We start from the raw sequence: 18,898 nt of genomic DNA on the forward strand, positions 1-18,898 counted from the left end.
ATTGCTTGGCAGGAAAAAAAATAAGAGGTTAAGAAGCATAGGGCTATTTTTTATTTATTCAATTTTTTAGTGTTTTAGGCCACACCATGAGGCATCCAGGGATTGGACCTGTACCGTCTACACTGTGAGCACGAAGTCATAACCACTGGACCACCAGGGAAATCCAGCATGGGTGCTACGTTTTTAAGTTCAAAGGTTTCCATTCATTCTCACGCTGAAACGCATCAATTCATAGGTACTCAGAAACTTGAGAGAGTTACACTGCTCAAGTGAATCCAAGATCACCCCTTCAAAAGAGAAAACCAAGGTGAAGAAGGAGACACAGACAAGCAAGCTCCCCTTCTCTCTGTGCACAGATGGGCGTATACCGAGCACTAAGTCCAGCGCACGTCAGTGCTTTGCAGCCTCAGTGCGTGCGGCTGACGACAGGACTTACCAAACGTATTTTAACTGCTGTTTCCCCAGCCACTGAAATTCAGAGCCTTTTTGCTTATTACAGTGCCACCTGCAACAAGGAAACAGACCAGCTCAGCAAAGCTGACAGAGAGCTCATCACTTGGGTGATCAGCCTAGCCAACGGGTACACACAGCGTGGTCGTCCACAGTGCCCAGTAAAGGGTCTTCTCGAAGAATCCAGTGCTCTCTAACCAGGTCTGCATTAACTAGAGAAAGTCTGACCTCCTTGCCCAGGAAAAGGCAATGCTGGGATGGGTGCTCGCTATTTCCCAAGCTGATGACATAAGAGATGACCATTTCAAAAAGCTCCAGGTGCACAGCCTCAACCAAGAAGATACCTGGGATATAGCTGCAATTTCAGTTTTTTATGCCATGTCCAATCACCTTGCTCATTTTGTCAATCTTGTTCCCAACAAAGAATTCTATTGGATGGGCTGAAGCAATGATGTCAAAGACACCAGGAGTGAACCTGCTGCTCACAAAATATAAAGACCTGAACAGAAAGATCAGTGTTTACATTTCAAGCATGTTACTTCACAGGACACCACTTGGGAAGTAATTTTTTTTTTTAATATTGAATCAATGGATAGGAAAGAAACCAAATAAATTTGTCCGCTGCCTGTTTGATGAGATAGATCCCAAGGAACATTTGACATCTGGGTCTAGGGAAACCTTTTATGTTTTACTTTTGTCGTGATCTGAAAGAAACATCAGGAGCAAAGGAGTTCGGACGATGCTTAAGGCATTTCTGATGAACGGACTGACATCTGTGACTTTCAGCAATACCTGAACATTTTTTAGCTTTTAAAAAATAGAGCTACATAGAAACTGGTCTATACAGACTGTGGTTTGAAATAAATTCCTTGTTAACACGATGGTATTTAAAGGCTCTGAGGACTTCCCTGGTGGCACAGTGGATAGGAATCCACTGCCTATCCAGGGGACACGGGTTCACTCCCTGGTCTGGGAAGATTCCATGTTTCCACAGACACTAAGCCCATGTGCAAGAACTCGTGAAGCCTGGGCGCCTGGAGCCTGTGCCCCACAACAAGAGACGCCACCACAATGAGAAGCCCGCACACCACAACCAGAGAGTAGCCCTCACTCACCACAACCAGAGAAAAGCCCACACAGCAAAGAAAACCCAACACAGCCAAAAATAAAAATAATTTAATTGTTAAAAGAAAAAATACAGTAAAGGCGCTGGAAGGCAGTGGGAAGATAAAAGCAGGCACGAAGTTATTCTTTCTTTACTGCCTTCTCCATTTAACCTCCAGCAATTTTTGCTTTTTCACTGAAAGGTCTTAAAATCGTGGTCATCTCAATAGCATTTTAGGCCTTGTGTAGTTTCTTCTTATTTTAGGTTTTAGTAAAAATTATTTCAAACAAGAGAGCACTCACATTTTAAGTACAAGTGTAAGAAAAAAGCCAAAATCTGACACACTACTAAATGACTTGTTCTATGTGTTACAAATACCACTGCCTTAAGTTTGTGGCCATCTTAAACTTTCCAGGAATCATTTTCATTTATCTAACTGACAGAGATACATGCAAATCCATAAAATGTTTCTGTTTCTACTGACTTCTTTCAGCTCAGTTCAGTAGTTCAGTCGTCCGACTCTTTGCAACACCATGGACTGCAGCACACCAGGCCTCCCTGTTCATCACCAACCCCCGGAGTTTACCCAAACTCATGTCCATTGCGTCAGTGATGCCATCCAACCATCTCATCCTCTGTTGTCCCCTTCTCCTCCTGCCCTCAATCTTTCCCAACATCAGGGTCTTTTAAAATGAGTCAGCTCTTCGCATCAGGTGGCCAAAGGACTGGAGTTTCAGCTTCCACATCAGTCCTTCCAGTGAACACCCAGGACTGATCTCCTTTAGGATGGACTGGTTGGATCTCCTTGCAGTCCAAGGGACTCTCAAGAGTCTTCTCCAACACCACAGTTCAAAAGCATCAGTTCTTCAGTGCTCAGTCTTCTTTAGATTCCAACTCTCACACCCATAAATGACTACTGGAAAAACCAAAGTTTTCATTAGATGGACCTCAGTTGGCAAAGTAACGTCTCTGCTTTTTAATATGCTGTCTAGGTTGGTCATAACTTTTCTTCCAAGGAGTAAGCGTCTTTTAATTTCATGGCTGAAGTCACCATCTGGAGTGATTTCGGAGCCCAGAAAAATAAAGTGTGTCACTGTTTCCACTGTTTCCCCATCTATTTGCCATGAAGTGATGGGACCAGATGCCATGATCTTCGTTTTCTGAATGTTGAGTTTTAAACCAACTTTTTCACTCTCCTCTTTCACTTTCATCAACAGGCTCTTTGGTTCTTCTTCACTTTCTGTCATAAGGGTGGTGTCATCTGCATATCTGAGGTTATTGATACTTCTCTCAGCAGTCTTAATTCCAGCTTGTGCTTCATCCAGCCCAGCATTTCTCATGATGTACTCAGCACATAAGTTAAATAAGCAGGGTGACAACATACATCCTTGATGTGCTCCTTTCCCTTTTTGGAACCAGTCTGTTGTTCCATGTCCAGTTCTAACTGTTGCTTCCTGACCTGCATATAGGTTTCTCAAGAGGCACGTCAGGTGGTCTGGTATTCGCATCTCTTTAAGAATTATCCACAGTTTATTGTGATCCACACATTCAAAGGCTTTGGCATAGTCAAGAAAGCAGAAATAGATGTTTTTCTGGAACTCTCTTGCTTTTTCAATGATCCAGTAGATGTTGGCAATTTGATCTCTGGTTCTTCTGCCTCTTCTAAAACCAGCTTGAACATCAGGGAGTTCACAGTTCATGTACTGTTGAAGCCTGCCTTGGAGAATTTTGAGCATTACTTTACTAGCATGTGAGATGAATACAATTGTGCGGTAGATTGAACATTCTTTGGGATTGCCTTTCTTTGGGATTGGAATGAAAACTGACCTTTTCCAGTCCTGTGGCCACTGCTGAGTTTTCCAAATTTGCTGGCATATTGAGTGCAGCACTTTCACAGCATCATCTTTCAGGATTTGAAACAGCTCAACTGGAATTCCATCACCTCCACTAGCTTTGTTTGTAGTGATGCTTTCTAAGGCCCACTTGACTTCACATTCCAAGATGTCTGGCTCTAGATGAGTGATCACACCATGATTAACCGGGTCATGAAGATCTTTTTTGTACAGTTCTTCTGTGTATTCTTGCCACCTCTTCTTAATATCTTCTGCTTCTGTTAGGTCGATGCCATTTCTGTCCTTTATTGTGCCTATCTTTGCATGAAATGTCCCCTTGGTATCTCTCACTTTCTTGAAGAAATCTCTAGTCTTTCCCATTCTATTGTTTTCCTCTATTTCTTTGCACTGATCACAGAGGAAGGCTTTCTTATCTCTCCTTGCTATTCTTTGGAACTCTGCATTCATATTGTTGTATCTTTCCTTCTCTCCACCTTATATTGGAAATAATAATAACACTAATGATAAATGCTGCCACCTAACCAGTAGATTGTGACAAATCATATCAGTTACTGTATATGAAAGTACATCATAAACTGGATAAGGCAAAACAAATTGTTATATCACAGCAATTGATAAGCATCTGACCAAAATCTGCTAATAGTAAGCCATTTGAATCTCACTCACAGCCACACGTGGAACATTAATATGTACAGCAAATGCATGCACCATTTAAGGATTAATATGCTGAGATGGAAAGCAATCATTACAATAAGCTATTAAAACAATGTTAGGCAAAGGAAGGGAGAAAACGTAGTTGAAAATCTCAGCTTTTTCTTGCTACCAAAGGTAGATCAGAAAATATACGAATACACTGCAAAAAAAAAAAAACAGTTAACAGAAACAAAACAAATCCTTAGATTTAAAATAATTCACTGAAGGATATTTCAACGTCACTAAATATTTGTTGTTACAAACACTTACCTGTAAAAATAAGTAGTTGGGCAGTACATTATCAAATGAAGGGCTGAGATACACCGGCTCTGTCATTCTTACGCCTACGCCTCTGAAAAATGGAAATCTAATATTACTCAGTGTAAATTAAACAGTCTATACAAATGGCATCGCCAGCTCAATGGACATGGGTCTGGGCAAGCTCCAGGAGACGGTGAAGTACAGGGAAACCCGGCATGCTGCAGTCCTTGGGGTCGCAAAGAGTCAGACATGACTGAGCAACTGAACAACACAAAGTCCACTTCTAGGGACACCCTCAACTGGTATCTCAAATAGAAGATGTTCCGCCTGTTAAAAACCTTTTTCTATTCAACCCAAGATACTTAAAAGAGTATTCCTGTGGATTATTTCTGGATTTTTACCCACAATAGAGAAGGCCACTGGGAGCACTAAAAAGGATAAAGACACATTAGGTGCCACTGCATTCAGAGATGTGAATAGACTAAAAAGCAAAGACCCTCTGAGTCTTTTCTCACTGATGCATTCTCATCTTTGGTAATAGATTTATGACCACTGTTTATTACCCTTTCGATTCAATAAACACTTTGTGAAAGCTTCATTTTGCCAGCCACTATGCTCAGTATTTGTATGAAAAATAAAAATCTATGTAAGAATCATGCTGGTGGTAAGCCATTACAAACGTGCCTCCCTGCTTCCTTCTCAACTCTTTAGAGAGTAACTGCCCAGTGCTGACACAATCCATGGGCTGACCTTTACCACCTCTGTCCCTACTGTGAGTGGCAGTGGAAATGACCACAGAAGGAATGGCCAGGAACCAGGACAGCACAGGGGAAAGTGATCCACCAAAACAGACACCACAGTCAGAAAGACTCAGAGTCTCTCCAGAGCACACGAGTACACGTTTGTGAAAAGCCAAGCATGGCCAGGTCCACAGGCCACACCAGAGGGAGAGAGAACAAGAGGGAATCGACGTGCTGTTCCAAGGAGTAGAGGCCACAGAAGGAAGCACAGTCTGTTCATAAAGACAAAGACAAGAATCAGGACATGGGGGTTCTCCAGTGGCTCAGTGGTAAAGAATCTGCCTGCCAATGCAGGGGACCCGGGTTCAATCCCTGATCCAGAAAGATCCCACATGCCGTGGGACAACTGAGCCCACATGCCACAACTCCTTAGCCCTCATGCCCTGGAGCCTGTGCTCCACAGCAAGAGAAGACACTGCAATGAGAAGCCTGCATACTGCAACTAGCGAGTAGCCCGTGCTCGCTGCAACTAGAGAAAAGCCCATCCAGCAAAAACAGAGAGCCAGCACAGCCAAAACTAAAAAAAAAAATTTAAAAAGAATCAGGATTTGAATGAGTTCAAGGGTACAAGCAGAGAAGAGAGTCCAGGGGGGAGAATAAGACAGAGCCTATAGACACAGCAGGTAGACGAGCTCAGAGCTTAGGAACTGGTCTGGGCAGAGAAGCACCTACACAGACGGTGTGGACACTGCTTGCTATAGGCAGGTGGGCTAATTCTACTCACAACACTTCTGACCACAAATGTGTGGGGTTCTTTCTCACACCCAGCAACTCTCAATCTCTCTGGACACCAAGTGGATAACCTACAATTCAGTTCCCTTCTGACAGACTGCCCAGGGTCATTGTCAGAATCCACAGGTTCAGTCCAACAAGACTGGACCCGAGCCGGGTGCCAACTGCACTGCCCAGGCTGCCATCTGGCTGTGAACGGGGAGGTCACCAGACTCTCACCTTGGCGTCGACAGCTCACCAGAAGGACTCACAGAACTCGGGAGAACAGTGTATTTATGATCACCAGTTGATTACGAAGGATACAACCAAACAAAAGGGATGCAGGGCAAGTTACAGGAGGGGGCATGGAGGCACCACCACCCTCTCAGCACCTGGATGTGTTCAGCAACCTGGAAACTGTCCAAGCGCTGTCATTCACGGCTTTTTCGGGAGATTTCATTACACTGCTGTTGTGTAGTTGCTCAGTTGGCCCAACTCTTTTGCAGCCCCATGTATTGCAGCCCACCAGGCTCCTCTGTCCATGGGATTTCCCAGGCCAGAAAACTGGAGTGAGTTGCCCTTTCCCTCTCCAGGGGATCTTCCCAACCCAGGGATCGAACCCACGTCTCCAGCATTGGCAGGTGATTCTTTACCACTGGGCAACTTGGGAAGCCCAGTTTCATTACATACGCTAGACCAATTAAACCACTGGTCACTGGTGCCTAGTTCAATCTCCAGCCCCTTTTTCTTCCCCAGAGATACTCCAAAGGCGCTGTAAGTGCCAGCCTTCTAATCACACACTTAGCTGCTTTGGCAAACAGCCCCCATTCTGTATGGGGACACAGCTGTCTGGAAGGGATACAAAAACACTCTTATCACTGCTGAGATTCCACAGGTTTTAGGAGCAAGTTGTCAGGAACCTGGGACAAAGATCAAATTTTTATGGACTTTTTTTTTTTTTTGGCAACCTCCAGTGGCACATGAACAACTAGCCAATCTGATCACACGAACCACAGCCTTCTTTCTCTAACTCAATGAAACTGAGCCATGCCGTGTGGGGCCACCCAAGACAGACAGCTCATGGTGGAGAGGTGTGAGAGAATGTGGTCTACGGAAAATGAAATGGCAAACCACTTCAGTATTCTTGCCTCGAGAACCCCATGAACAGTATGAAAAGGCAAAAAGAGAGGACATTAAAAGATGAACTCCCCAGGTCAGTAGGCGCCCAATATGCTACTGGAGATCAGTGGAGAAATAACTCTAGAAAGAATGACGGGATGGAGCCAAAGCAAAAACACCACCCAGTTGTGGATGGGACTGGTGATACAAGCAAGATTTGATGCTGTAAAGAGCAATATTGCATAGGAACCTGAAATGTTAGGTCCATGAATCAAGGAAAATTGGAAGTGGTCAAACAGATGGCAAGAGTGAACATCAACATTCTAGGAATCAGCGAACTAAGATGGACTGGAATGGGTGAATTTACCTAGATGACCATTACATCTACTACTGTGGGCAGGAATCCCTTTGATGAAATGGAGTAGCCATCATGGTCAACAAAAGAGTCCGAAATGCAGTACTTGGATGCAATCTCAAAAACGACAGAATGATCTCTGTTCGTCTCCAAGGTAAACCATTCAATATCACGGTAATCCAAGTCTATGCCCCAACCAGTAACAATGAAGAAGCTGAAGCTGAATTGTTCTATGAAGACCTACAAGACCTTTTAGAACTGACACCGAAAAAAGATGTCCTTTTCATTATAGGGGACTGGAAGGCAAAAGGAGGAAGTCAATAAATACCTGGAGTAACTGGCAAATTTGGCCTTGGAATACAGAATGAAGCAGGGCAAAGGCTAGCAGAGTTCTGTGAAGAGAACACACTGGTCATAGCAAACACCCTCTTCCAACAACACAAGAGAAGACTCTACACATGGACATCACCAGATGGTCAACAATGAAATCAGATTGATTATATCCTTTGCAGCCAAAGATGGAGAAGCTCTATACAGTCAGCAAAAACAAGACCGGGAGCTGACTGTGGCTCAGATCATGAACTCCTTATTGCCAAATTCAGACTTAAATTGAAGAAAGTGGGGAAAACCACTAGACCATTAAGGTATGACCTAAATCAAATCCCTTATGACTATACAGTGGAAGTGAGAAATAGATTTAAGGGACTAGATCTGATAGACTGCCTCATGAACTATGGATGAAGGTTTGTGACATTGTACAGGAGTCAGAGATAAAGACTATCCCCAAGAAAAACAAATGCAAAAGTGTAAAATGGCTCCCTGAGGAGGCCCTTACAAAAAGCTATAAAAAGAGAGAAGTGAAAATCAAACTAGAAAAGGAAAGCTATAACCATTTGAATTCAGAGTTCCAAAGAATAGCAAGGAGAGATAAGAAAGCCTTCCTCAGCAATCAGTGCAAAGAAATAGAGGAAAACAATAGAATGGGAAAGAATAGAGATCTCTTCAAGAAAATAAGAGATACCAAGGGAGCATTTCATGCAAAGATGGGCTTGATAAAGGACAGAAATGGTATAGACTTAACAGAAGCAGAAGATATTAAGAAGAGGTGGCAAGAATACACAGAAGAACTGTACAAAAAAGATCTTCATGACCCAGATAATCACGAAGGTGTGATCACTCACACTCAGCTAGGGCCAGACATCCTGGAATGTGAAGTCAAGTAGGCCTTAGGAAGCATCACTACAAACAAAGCTAGTGGAGGTGATGGAATTCCAGTTGAGCTGTTTCAAATCCTGAAAGATGATGCTGTGAAAGTGCTGCACTCAATATGCCAGCAAATCTGGAAAACTCAGCAGTGGCCACAGGACTGGAAAAGGTCAGTTTTCATTCCAATCCCAAAGAAAGGCAATGCCAAAGAATGCTCAAATTACCAGACAATTGTACTCATCTAACACACTAGTAAAGTAATGCTCAAAATTCTCCAAGCCAGGCTTCAGCAATACGTGAACCGTGAACTCCCTGATGTTCAAGCTGGTTTTAGAAAAGTCAGAGGAACCAGAGATCAAATTGCCAACATCTACTGGATCATGGAAAAAGCAAGAGAGTTCCAGAAAAACATCTATTTCTGCTTTCTTGACTATGCCAAAGCCTCTGACTGTGTGCATCACAATAAACTGTGGAAAATTCTTCAAGAGATGGGACCACCTGACCTACCTCTTGAGAAACCTGTATACAGGTCAGGAAACAACAGTTAGAACTGGACATGGAACAACAGACTGGTTCCAAATAGGAAAAGGAGTATGTCAAGGCTGTATATTGTCACCCTGCTTATTTAACTTATATGCAGAGTACATCATGAGAAACGTGGGGCTGGAGGAAGCACAAGCTGGAATCAAGATTGCTGGGAGAAATATTAATAACCTCAGATATGCAGATGACACCACCCTTATGGCAGAAAGTGAAGAAGAACTAAAGAGCCTCTTGACGAAAATGAAAGAGGAGAATGAAAATGTTGTTTAAAGCTCAACATTCAGAAAACTAAGATCATGATATCTGGTCCCATCACTTCATGGGAAATAGATGGGGAAACAGTGGAAACAGTGGCAGACTTTATTTTTCTGGGCTCCAAAAATCACTGCAGATGGTGACTGCAGTGATTGCATGAAATTAAAAGATGCTTGCTTCTTGGAAGGAAAGTTATGACCAACCTAGACAGCACATTAAAAAGCAGAGACATTACTTTGTCAACAAAGGTCCATCTAGTAAAGGCTATAGTTTTTCCAGTGGTCATGTATGGATGTAAGAGTTGGACTATAAAGAAAGCTGAGCGCCGAAGAATTGATGCTTCTGAACTGTGGTGTTGGAGAAGACTCTTGAGAGTCCCTTGGACTGCAAGGAGATCCAAACCAGTCCATCCTAAAGGAGATAATCCTGGGTGTTCATTGAAGGGACTGATGTTGAAGCTGAAACTCCAATACTTTGGCCACCTGATCCAAAGAGCTGACTCATTTGAAAAGACCCTGATGCTGGGAAAGATTGAGGGCAGGAGGAGAAGGGGACAACAGAGGATAAGATGGTTGGATGGCATCACCGACTCAATGGACATAGGTTTGGGTGGACTCTGGGAGTTGGTGATGGAGGCCTGGCCTGCTGCGGTTCATGGGGTCACAAAGCGTTGGACACGACTGAGCGACTGAACTGAGTGGCACGTGGGATCTTAATTCCTGGACAAGGGAGCAAACCCAGGTCTCTGCAATGGAAGCATGGAATCCAAACCACTGGACTGCCAGGTAATTCCCTATGTATTTCTTCTTATGCCACAGCAGAGTAAGTTTATGCTGCCCTGTAAGAGTGACATTATTTCGGAGATATTTATGACTGTCACTGCAGTGGGTGTGACAACACAGGTTAACTCCTCTTCTTCTTCATCCTGTGCCTTTTACCCTCACTAGTCTGTTTAACACTCGGTTTCTCCAAATCTGCACCTTCACTCGGAGTTAAGACTCTCGTCCTTGCTCCAATCAGGATTAAATCAAACGACTTTTAAATTAAATGGTTCTTTCCCCTTGGGGCTTCCCTGGTGGCTCAGAGGTTGAAGCATCTGCCTGCAATGCTGGAGACCTGGGTTCAATCCCTGGGTCGGGAAGATCCCCTGGAGAAGGAAATGGCAACCCACTCCAGTATTCTTGTCTGGAGATCCCATAGACAGAGGAGCTTGGTGGGGTACAGTCCATGGGGTCGCAAAGAGTGGGACACGACTGAGCGACTTCACTTTCACTTCCCCTTAGCAGAAAATACAAAAACCTGAAACGTCACTGCCTCATATTCAAAAGTCAGTTCTTCATTGAGACAACTGGGCACTTACCTTGATCAACACCTTGCCCCAACCCCCCGAGTCGGGACCAGTACTGAATGCTCTGAATGATCACTCCTCTGTAATTCAAATGACTCTGACCTGTAGGACTCCAGTCCTCTGGAAAATACTGAAATTAACATACACTTGCCACCCTATATCAGGTCCCACCTGTACTTCAGGATCTGGGTCCCCTTTGACTATCTCCTCCTGACCACACCTACCATCAAAAAAGTATCCATCTGTGCAGTATTTAATTGAAAATAACATGACAAAGAATAATTTTAGCCAGTTACTGCTCATATATGACTTTAGTCTTTCCCTCTAAAACTATTTCTGTACAATGTAACTCCATATAATAATGCAAAATATAAGACCTCATAGAATAAACAATCTGTTGGTATATTAATCAATCTGAGCCTGTGAATGATTTGACCCAACTGGCATTCAAGAAACCAACGGGGAAAAATTCACTAACTGAATGTTCAAATATACTATTAGTGAAGTTGGTTCTAAAGTTTAAAAAGAATATAAGCAGTATATAAATGCAGAACTTCTTTGTTGTAGAAGCATGCTTTTTTTCACATAAGCAGACAAAGAAATCCTAACAGAAAGCCAAGTTTAAAAATCAACACCTTCTTGATTTCCTGACAGGATGGTGGAACAGAAGGACCTGCGCTCACCTCCTCCCACGAAAACATCAAAATCACAACTGAATACTGAACAACCATCAACAAACAAGAACCAGGACCCACCAATAAAGATATTCAGCTTTCAAAGACAAAGAAGAGGCCACAACAAGATTGCAGAAGGGATGCATTCATAATGTAATCAAACCCTGTACCTGCCAGGTGGATGACCCAGAAATTGGAAAATAATCGTATCACAGAGGTTCTCCCACAGGAGTGAGAGTTCTGAGCCCATGTCAGGCTCCTCAGTCTGGGGGTCTGGCATCAGGGGGATGAGACCCCAGAGCATTTGGCTTTGAAGGCCAGCAGGGCTTGATCACAGGAAAGTCATAGGCCTAGGGGAAACAAATGCCATTCTCAGAGGACACACAGGTCTCATGTGCCCTGGGACCCAGCTGGAAAAGGAGTGACCTCATAGGAGCCTGGGACAGACCTACCTGCTGGTCTTGGAGGGTCTCCTGGGAGGTGAGGGGCACCTGTAGCTCACTGTGGGGACAAGGACACTGGTGGCAAGGGTGCTGGGGAGTATTTGCTGGCACCAAGGCCCGGCCCCACCCAATATATCCCTTAGGATCTAGTGTTGGGAAGCCTCGGGCCAAACAACCAACAGGGCAAAAACACAGTCCCACTCATCACCACACTGCAAAGTCTTCCTGAACACATACCCCTTGAAAAGCCCTGCCCACCAGAGGAACAAGACCCAGTTCCACCCAGCAGTGGGCAGGCACCAGTCCCTCCCACCAGGAAGTCTACACAAGCCCCTTAGACCAGCCGCACCCACCTAAGGGCAGACACCAGAAGAAACAGGAATTACAATCCTGCAGTCTGTGAAACAGAAAACAAAAAGTTAGATAAAATGATACAACAGACAAATATGTTCCAGACGAAGGAATGAGATAAAACACTGGGAAAACAGCTAAGTGAAGAGGAGACAGAAAAAGAATTCATAGAAATGACAGTAAAGATGATCCAAGATCTGAAAAAGCATGGAGGCACAGAGCAAAAAGACACATGAAATGTTTAATAAACACCTGGAAGACTTGAACAACAAACAGCACTGGAAATACAATACCTGAAATGAAGAATACACTAGAAGGAATCAACAGCAGAATAAAAGAGGAAGAAGAACAGATAAATGAGCTGGAAGACAGAATGCTGGGAAGCACTGCTGTGGAACAGAATATAGAGAAAAGATTGAAAAGAAATGTGGGCAGTCTAGAGACTTCTGGGACAACATTAAAAAGTACCAACATTCACATTACAGGGGTCTCAGAAAGAAAAGAGAGAAAGGGCCTGAGAAAATATTTGAAGAGATAAAAACTGAAAATTCCCTAACATGGGAAAGGAAACAGTTTACCTAAGTCCAGGAAGTGCAGAGTCCCACACTGGATAAATCCAAGGAGGAAAAGCCAAGATGTGTATTAATCAAACTGACAAAAATTAAAAACAAAGAAAATACTAAAATCAACAAGGGAAAAGCAACAAATAAAAAATAAGGGTTTTCCCATAAGATTGTCAGATTATTCAGCAGAAACTCTGCAGGTCAAAAGGCTTCTGCACGATACATTTAAAGCAATGAAAGGAAAATCTTACTACAGGAATACTCTACTCAGCAAGGCTCTCATTCAGATTTGACAGAGAAATCAAAAGCTTCACAGATGAGCAAAAGCTAAGAGAATTTAGCACCACCAAACCAGCTTTACAACAAATGCCAAAGGAACTTCTCTGGAGGGAAAAGATAAGGCCACCCTAGAAACAAGAAAATCCTGAATGGGAAACCTCACCAGTAAAGGCAAATATACAGGAAAGGTAGGAAATAATCCATATACAAATATAATGTCAAAACCAGCAACTGTGAGAAGAGTAAAATGCAGGATAGTGACAATCCACTGGAGATTAGGAGACCAGCAACTTAAAACAATCTTGTAAACATATATAAACTGCTGTATCGAAACCTCATGGGAACCACAAACCAAAAATTTTCTATTGCAGATACACACACACAAAAAGAAAAAGCAATCAAAACACACACTAAAGACTTGGTCATCAAATCACAACAGAAGAGAACAAAAGAAGGGAAAGAAAAAGACCTACAAAAACAAATCCAAAACAATTAGCAGAATGGTAGTAAAAATATATACATATCAATTTATTATCTTAAATGTAACTGGATTAAATGTTCCAACCAAAATACACAGACTGGGTGAATGGATACAAAAACAAAATTTATATATACGCAGTCTACAAGAAAACCACTTCAGATTTAGGGACTCATACAGACTGAAAGTGAGGGGATGGAAAAAAAAGTATTCCACAAAACTGGAAATCAAAAGAAAGCTGGAGTAGCAACACTAATGTCAGACAAAATAGACTTTAAAATAAAAATTATTACAAGTAACAAGGGATCAAGGGATCAATCCTAGAAGATGTAACAATTGTAAATATACACGCATCCAACATAGGAGCACCTCAACATTTAAGGCAAATGCTAATAGCCATAAAAGAAGAAACTGACAATAACACAACAATACTGGTAGACTTTAACACAGATTTCATCAATAGATAGATCATCCACACAGAAAACAAGAAAAAACAGGCCTTAATCAACACATTAGACCAGATGGACTTATTTATGTTCATAGCAAATTCTATCTGAAACTAGCAGAATACACCTTCTTTTCAAGTGCACATGAACATTCTCCAAGATGTATCACATCTTGGGCCACATATCAAGCCTGGGAAAATGTAAGAAAATTCAAATCATATCAAGCATCTTTTCCAACCATAACACTATGAGATTAGAAATAAATTACAAGAAAAAAAAAACTGTAAAAAAAAAAAAAAACCACACAAACACATGACAGCTAAACAATATGTTACTAAACCACCAGTGGATCACTGAAGAAATCAAAGAGAAAATCATAAAGATCAGAGCAGAAATATATGAAATGGAAATGAAGAAAACAGCAGAAAAGATCAATGAAGCTAAAAGATAAACTTATGTTTGAAAAGACAAAAAAAACTGAAAAACCTTTAGCCAGATTTATCAAGAAACCGAGGAAGAAAGCTCAGATCAATAAAATTAGAAATGAAAAAGGGGAAGTTGCAATGGACACCACCAGAATACAAAGTATCACAAGAGACTACTACAAACAGCTATATGCCAATAAAATGGACAACCTGGAAGAAATGAACAAATTCTTAGAAATGAACAATCGCCCAAAACTCAACCAGGAAACAGAAAATATGAAGAGACCAGCCACAAGTAACAAAACTGAAACGCTGATTAAAACACTCCCAGCGGGACTTCCCTACTGGCACGATGGATGAGAATCCGCCCGCCAATGCAGAGGACACTGGTTCAATCCCTGATCTGCCAAGGAGCAGCTAAACCCATCTGCCACAAATACTGAGTCCATGCTCAAGAGCGTGCAAGCCACAGCAACTAAAGCCCTCATGATGCTCTAGGGCCCGCAGGCCACAACCACTGAAGCCCACACACCCTAGGGCCAGCAAGCCCAAACTGCTGAAGAAAGAGCGCCCAGAGCCTGTGTCCCACGACGAGAGAAGCCACTGTACCAGGAAACCTGAGCGCTGCACCTAGAGAGAAACCCCACTCTTTGCAACAAGAGGAAACCCACACACAGCAGTGAAGACCCAGCACAGGCGAAAATTTAAAAAAGAAACACTTCCAAAAAACAAAGTCCAGGACCAAAAGGTTACATAGGTGAATCTTATCAAACGTTTACAAGAGTTAACACCTATCCTTATGAAATTATTGCAAAAAATTACAGAGGAAGGCACCCTCCCAAACTTCTTCTCTGAGGCCACTGTCACCCTGATACCAAATCCAAAGATTCCACACAAAAAAGGAAAATTACAGCCATCACTGATAAACATAGCTAAAAAAAATCCTGAACAAAATACTAGCAAACCAAATGCAACAATATATTAAAAGGATCGTACATCATGATCAAGTGGGATTTATCCCAGGGATGCAAATATGTTTCAATATCTGTAAATCAATAACTGTGACACAACATTAACAAACTGAATAAAAACCATGATTGTCTCTGTAGACACAGAAAAAGTTTTTGACAAAATTCAACACCCATTTATGATGAAAACTCTTCAGAAAGTAGGCATAGAGGAAACATATTTCAACATACCAAAGGCCACACGTGACAAACCTACAGCTAACATCATTCTCAATGATGAAAAGCTGAAAGCATTTCCTCTAAGATTAGGAACAAGACAAGGATGTCCACACTCATCATTTTTATTCAACACAGTTTTCGAAGTCCTAGTCATGGCAATCAGAGAACAAAAAGAAATAAAAGGAATCCAGATTGGAAAACTATTACTGCAGATGACATAATAATATACATAGAAAATCATAAAGATGCTACCAGAAAACTATTAGAGCTTATCAGTGAATTCACTAAGGTTACAGGGTACCAAATAAATATACAGAAATCTCTTACATTCCTATACACTAACAAAAGATCATAAAGAGAAGGAAATGATCACATTTACCACTGCATCAAAAAGAATAAACTACCTAGGAATAAACTTACCTAAGGAGGCAAAGAAGAGAGGTGAAAAGCAAAGGAGAAAAGGAAAGATATAAGCATCTGAATGCAGAGTTCCAAAGAATAGCAAGAAGAGATAAGAAAGCCTTCTTCAGCAATCTATGCCAAGAAATAGAGGAAAACAATAGAATGGGAAAGACTAGAGCTCTTTTCAAGAAAACTAGAGATGCCAAGGGAACATTTCATGCAAAGATGGGCTTGATAAAGGACAGAAATGGCCTGGACCTAACAGAAGCAGAAGATATTAAGAAGAGGTGGCAAGAATACACAGAAGAACTGTACAAAAAAGATCTTCACAACCCAGATACTCATGATGATGTGATCACTAATCTAGAGCCAGACATCCTGGAATGTGAAGTCAAGTGGGCCTTAGAAATCATCACTACGAACAAAGCTAGTGGAGGTGATGGAATTCCAGTTGAGCTGTTTCAAATCCTGAAAGATGATGCTATGAAAATGCTGCACTCAATATGCCAGCAAATTTGGAAAACTCGGCAGTGGCCACAGGACTGGAAAAGGTCAGTTTTCATTCCAATCCCAAAGAAAGGCAATGCAAAAGAATGCTCAAACTACCGCACAATTGCACTCATCTCACATGCTAGTAAAGTAATGCTCAAAATTCTCCAAGCCAGGCTTCAGCAATACGTGAACCGTGAACTCCCTGATGTTCAAGCTGGTTTTAGAAAAGGCAGAGGAACCAGAGATCAAATTGCCAACATCCGCTGGATCATCGAAAAAGCAAGAGAGTTCCAGAAAAACATCTATTTCTGCTTTATTGACTATGCCAAAGCCTTTGACTGTGTGGATCACAATAAACTGTGGAAAATTCTGAAAGAGATGGGAATACCAGACCACCTGACCTGCCTCTTGAGAAATCTGTATGCAGGTCAGGAAGCAACAGTTAGAACTGGACATGGAACAACAGACTTGTTCCAAATAGGAAAAGGGGTATGTCAAGGCTGTATATTGTCACCCGGCTTATTTAACTTATATGCAGAGTACATCATGAGAAACGCAGGGCTGGAGGAAGCACAAGCTGGAATCAAGACTGCCAGGAGAAATATCAATAACCTCAGAGATGCAGATGACACCACCCTTATGGCAGAAAGTGAAGAGGAACTGAAAAGCCTCCTGATGAAAGTGAAAGAGGAGAGTGAAAAAGTTGGCTTAAAGCTCAACATTCAGAAAACAAAGGTCATGGGATCCGGTCCCATCACTTCATGGGAAATAGATGGGGAAACAGTAGAAACAGTGTCAGACTTTATTTTGGGGGGCTCCGAAATCACTGCAGATGGTGACTTCAGCCATGAAATTAAAAGACACTTACTCCTTGGAAGAAAAGTTATGACCAACCTAGAGAGTATATTCAAAAGCAGAGACATTACTTTGCCAACTAAGGTCCATCTAGTCAAGGCTATGGTTTTTCCTGTGGTCATGTATGGATGTGAGATTTGGACTGTAAAGAAGGCTGAGTGCCGAAGAATTGATGCTTTTAAACTGTGGTGTTGGAGAAGACTCTTGAGAGTCCCTTGGACTGCAAGGAGATCCAACCAGTCCATTCTGAAGGAGATCAACCCTGGGATTTCTTTGGCAGAAATGATGCTAAAGCTGAAACTCCAGTACTTTGGCCACCTCATGCGAAGAGTTGACTCATTGGAAAAGACTCTGATGCTAGGAGGGATTGGGGGCAGGAAGAGAAGGGGACGACCGAGGATGAGATGGTTGGATGGCATCACGGACTCGATGGCTGTGAATCTGAGTGAACTCTGGGAGATGGTGCTGGACAGGGAGGCCTGGCGTGCTGCGATTCATGGGGTCACAGAGAGTCGGACACAACTGAGCGACTGAACTGAACTGAACTGAACTGAAGGAGGCAAAAGACCTATACTCTGAAACCTACAAGACACTGATGAAAGAAATCGAAGATGACGAACAGATGGAAAGATATACCATGTTCTTGGGTTGGAAATATTTTCAACACTATATTACCAAAGGCAATCTACAGATTCAATGCAATTCCTGTCAAATTACCAATGGCTATTTTCAAAGAACTAGAACGATACATTTTTTAAATTTGTATGCAGGGACTTCCCTGATGGTCCAGTGGCTAAGACTCCATGCTCCCAGTGTAGGGGGCCCAGGTTCAATTCCTTGTCAGGGAACTAGAATCCGAATGCCACAACTAAGACCAATGAGCCAAATAAATATGTAAGTAAATAAATATATATATATTTTAAAATCTGTGCAGAAAACACAAAAGACCCTAAATAGCCAAAGCAATCTTGAGAAAGAAAAACAGAACCAGAGGAATCAGACACCTTGGCTTCTTGGCTTCAAGCTATACTACAAAGCTAAGTCATCAAAACAGTCTAGTACCAGCACAAAGACAGACTTACAGATCAATGGAATAGGGCATAAAGCCCAGAAATAAATCCAAACACCTATGGCCAATTAATCTATGACAAAGGAGGCAAGACTATATATAATGGAGAAAAGACAGTCTTTTCAATAAGTGGTTCTGAGAAAACTGGACAGCAACATGTAAAAGAATGAAATTAGAATATATTTAACACTATATACAAAAATAAACTCAAAACAGATTAAAGACCTAAAGGTAAGGCTGGATACTCCAAAACTCTATGGAGAAAAACGTAGGCAGAATACTGTTTTACATAAATCACAGCAATAGTTTTTTGAATCCACCATCTAGAATAATGAAAATAAAACAAAAAAAAATAAATGGGGCCTAAATAAACTCAAAAGTTTTTGCACAGCAAAGGAAACCATGAACAAAACAAAAAGGCAATCAACAAAATAGGAGAAAAAGATGCAACTCATCTCCAAAGTATACAAATATCTCCTGCAGTTCTATATCAAAAAATCAAACAACCCAATCAAAAAATGGGAAGATCTAAACA

At 41.9% G+C, this 18,898-nt stretch overlaps 1 protein-coding gene across 4 annotated transcripts in view; it reads right to left on the reverse strand.

Moving 5' to 3' along the window:
• The window catches only part of NSUN6 (NOP2/Sun RNA methyltransferase family member 6), a 77,999-nt gene that overhangs the window by 30,786 nt on the left and 28,315 nt on the right, over nucleotides 1–18,898 (reverse strand). For all 4 annotated transcript variants that reach the window (XM_005687985.3, XM_013968458.2, XM_018057161.1 and 1 more), the window contains one exon: nucleotides 4,372–4,453. In XM_005687985.3, the coding sequence (XP_005688042.1) occupies nucleotides 4,372–4,453 (82 nt within the window). The remainder of the gene's footprint in view (nucleotides 1–4,371; nucleotides 4,454–18,898) is intronic.

This window comes from Capra hircus, chromosome 13, assembly GCF_001704415.2.
Source record: "Capra hircus breed San Clemente chromosome 13, ASM170441v1, whole genome shotgun sequence".
NCBI classification, from domain to species: domain Eukaryota; kingdom Metazoa; phylum Chordata; class Mammalia; order Artiodactyla; family Bovidae; genus Capra; species Capra hircus.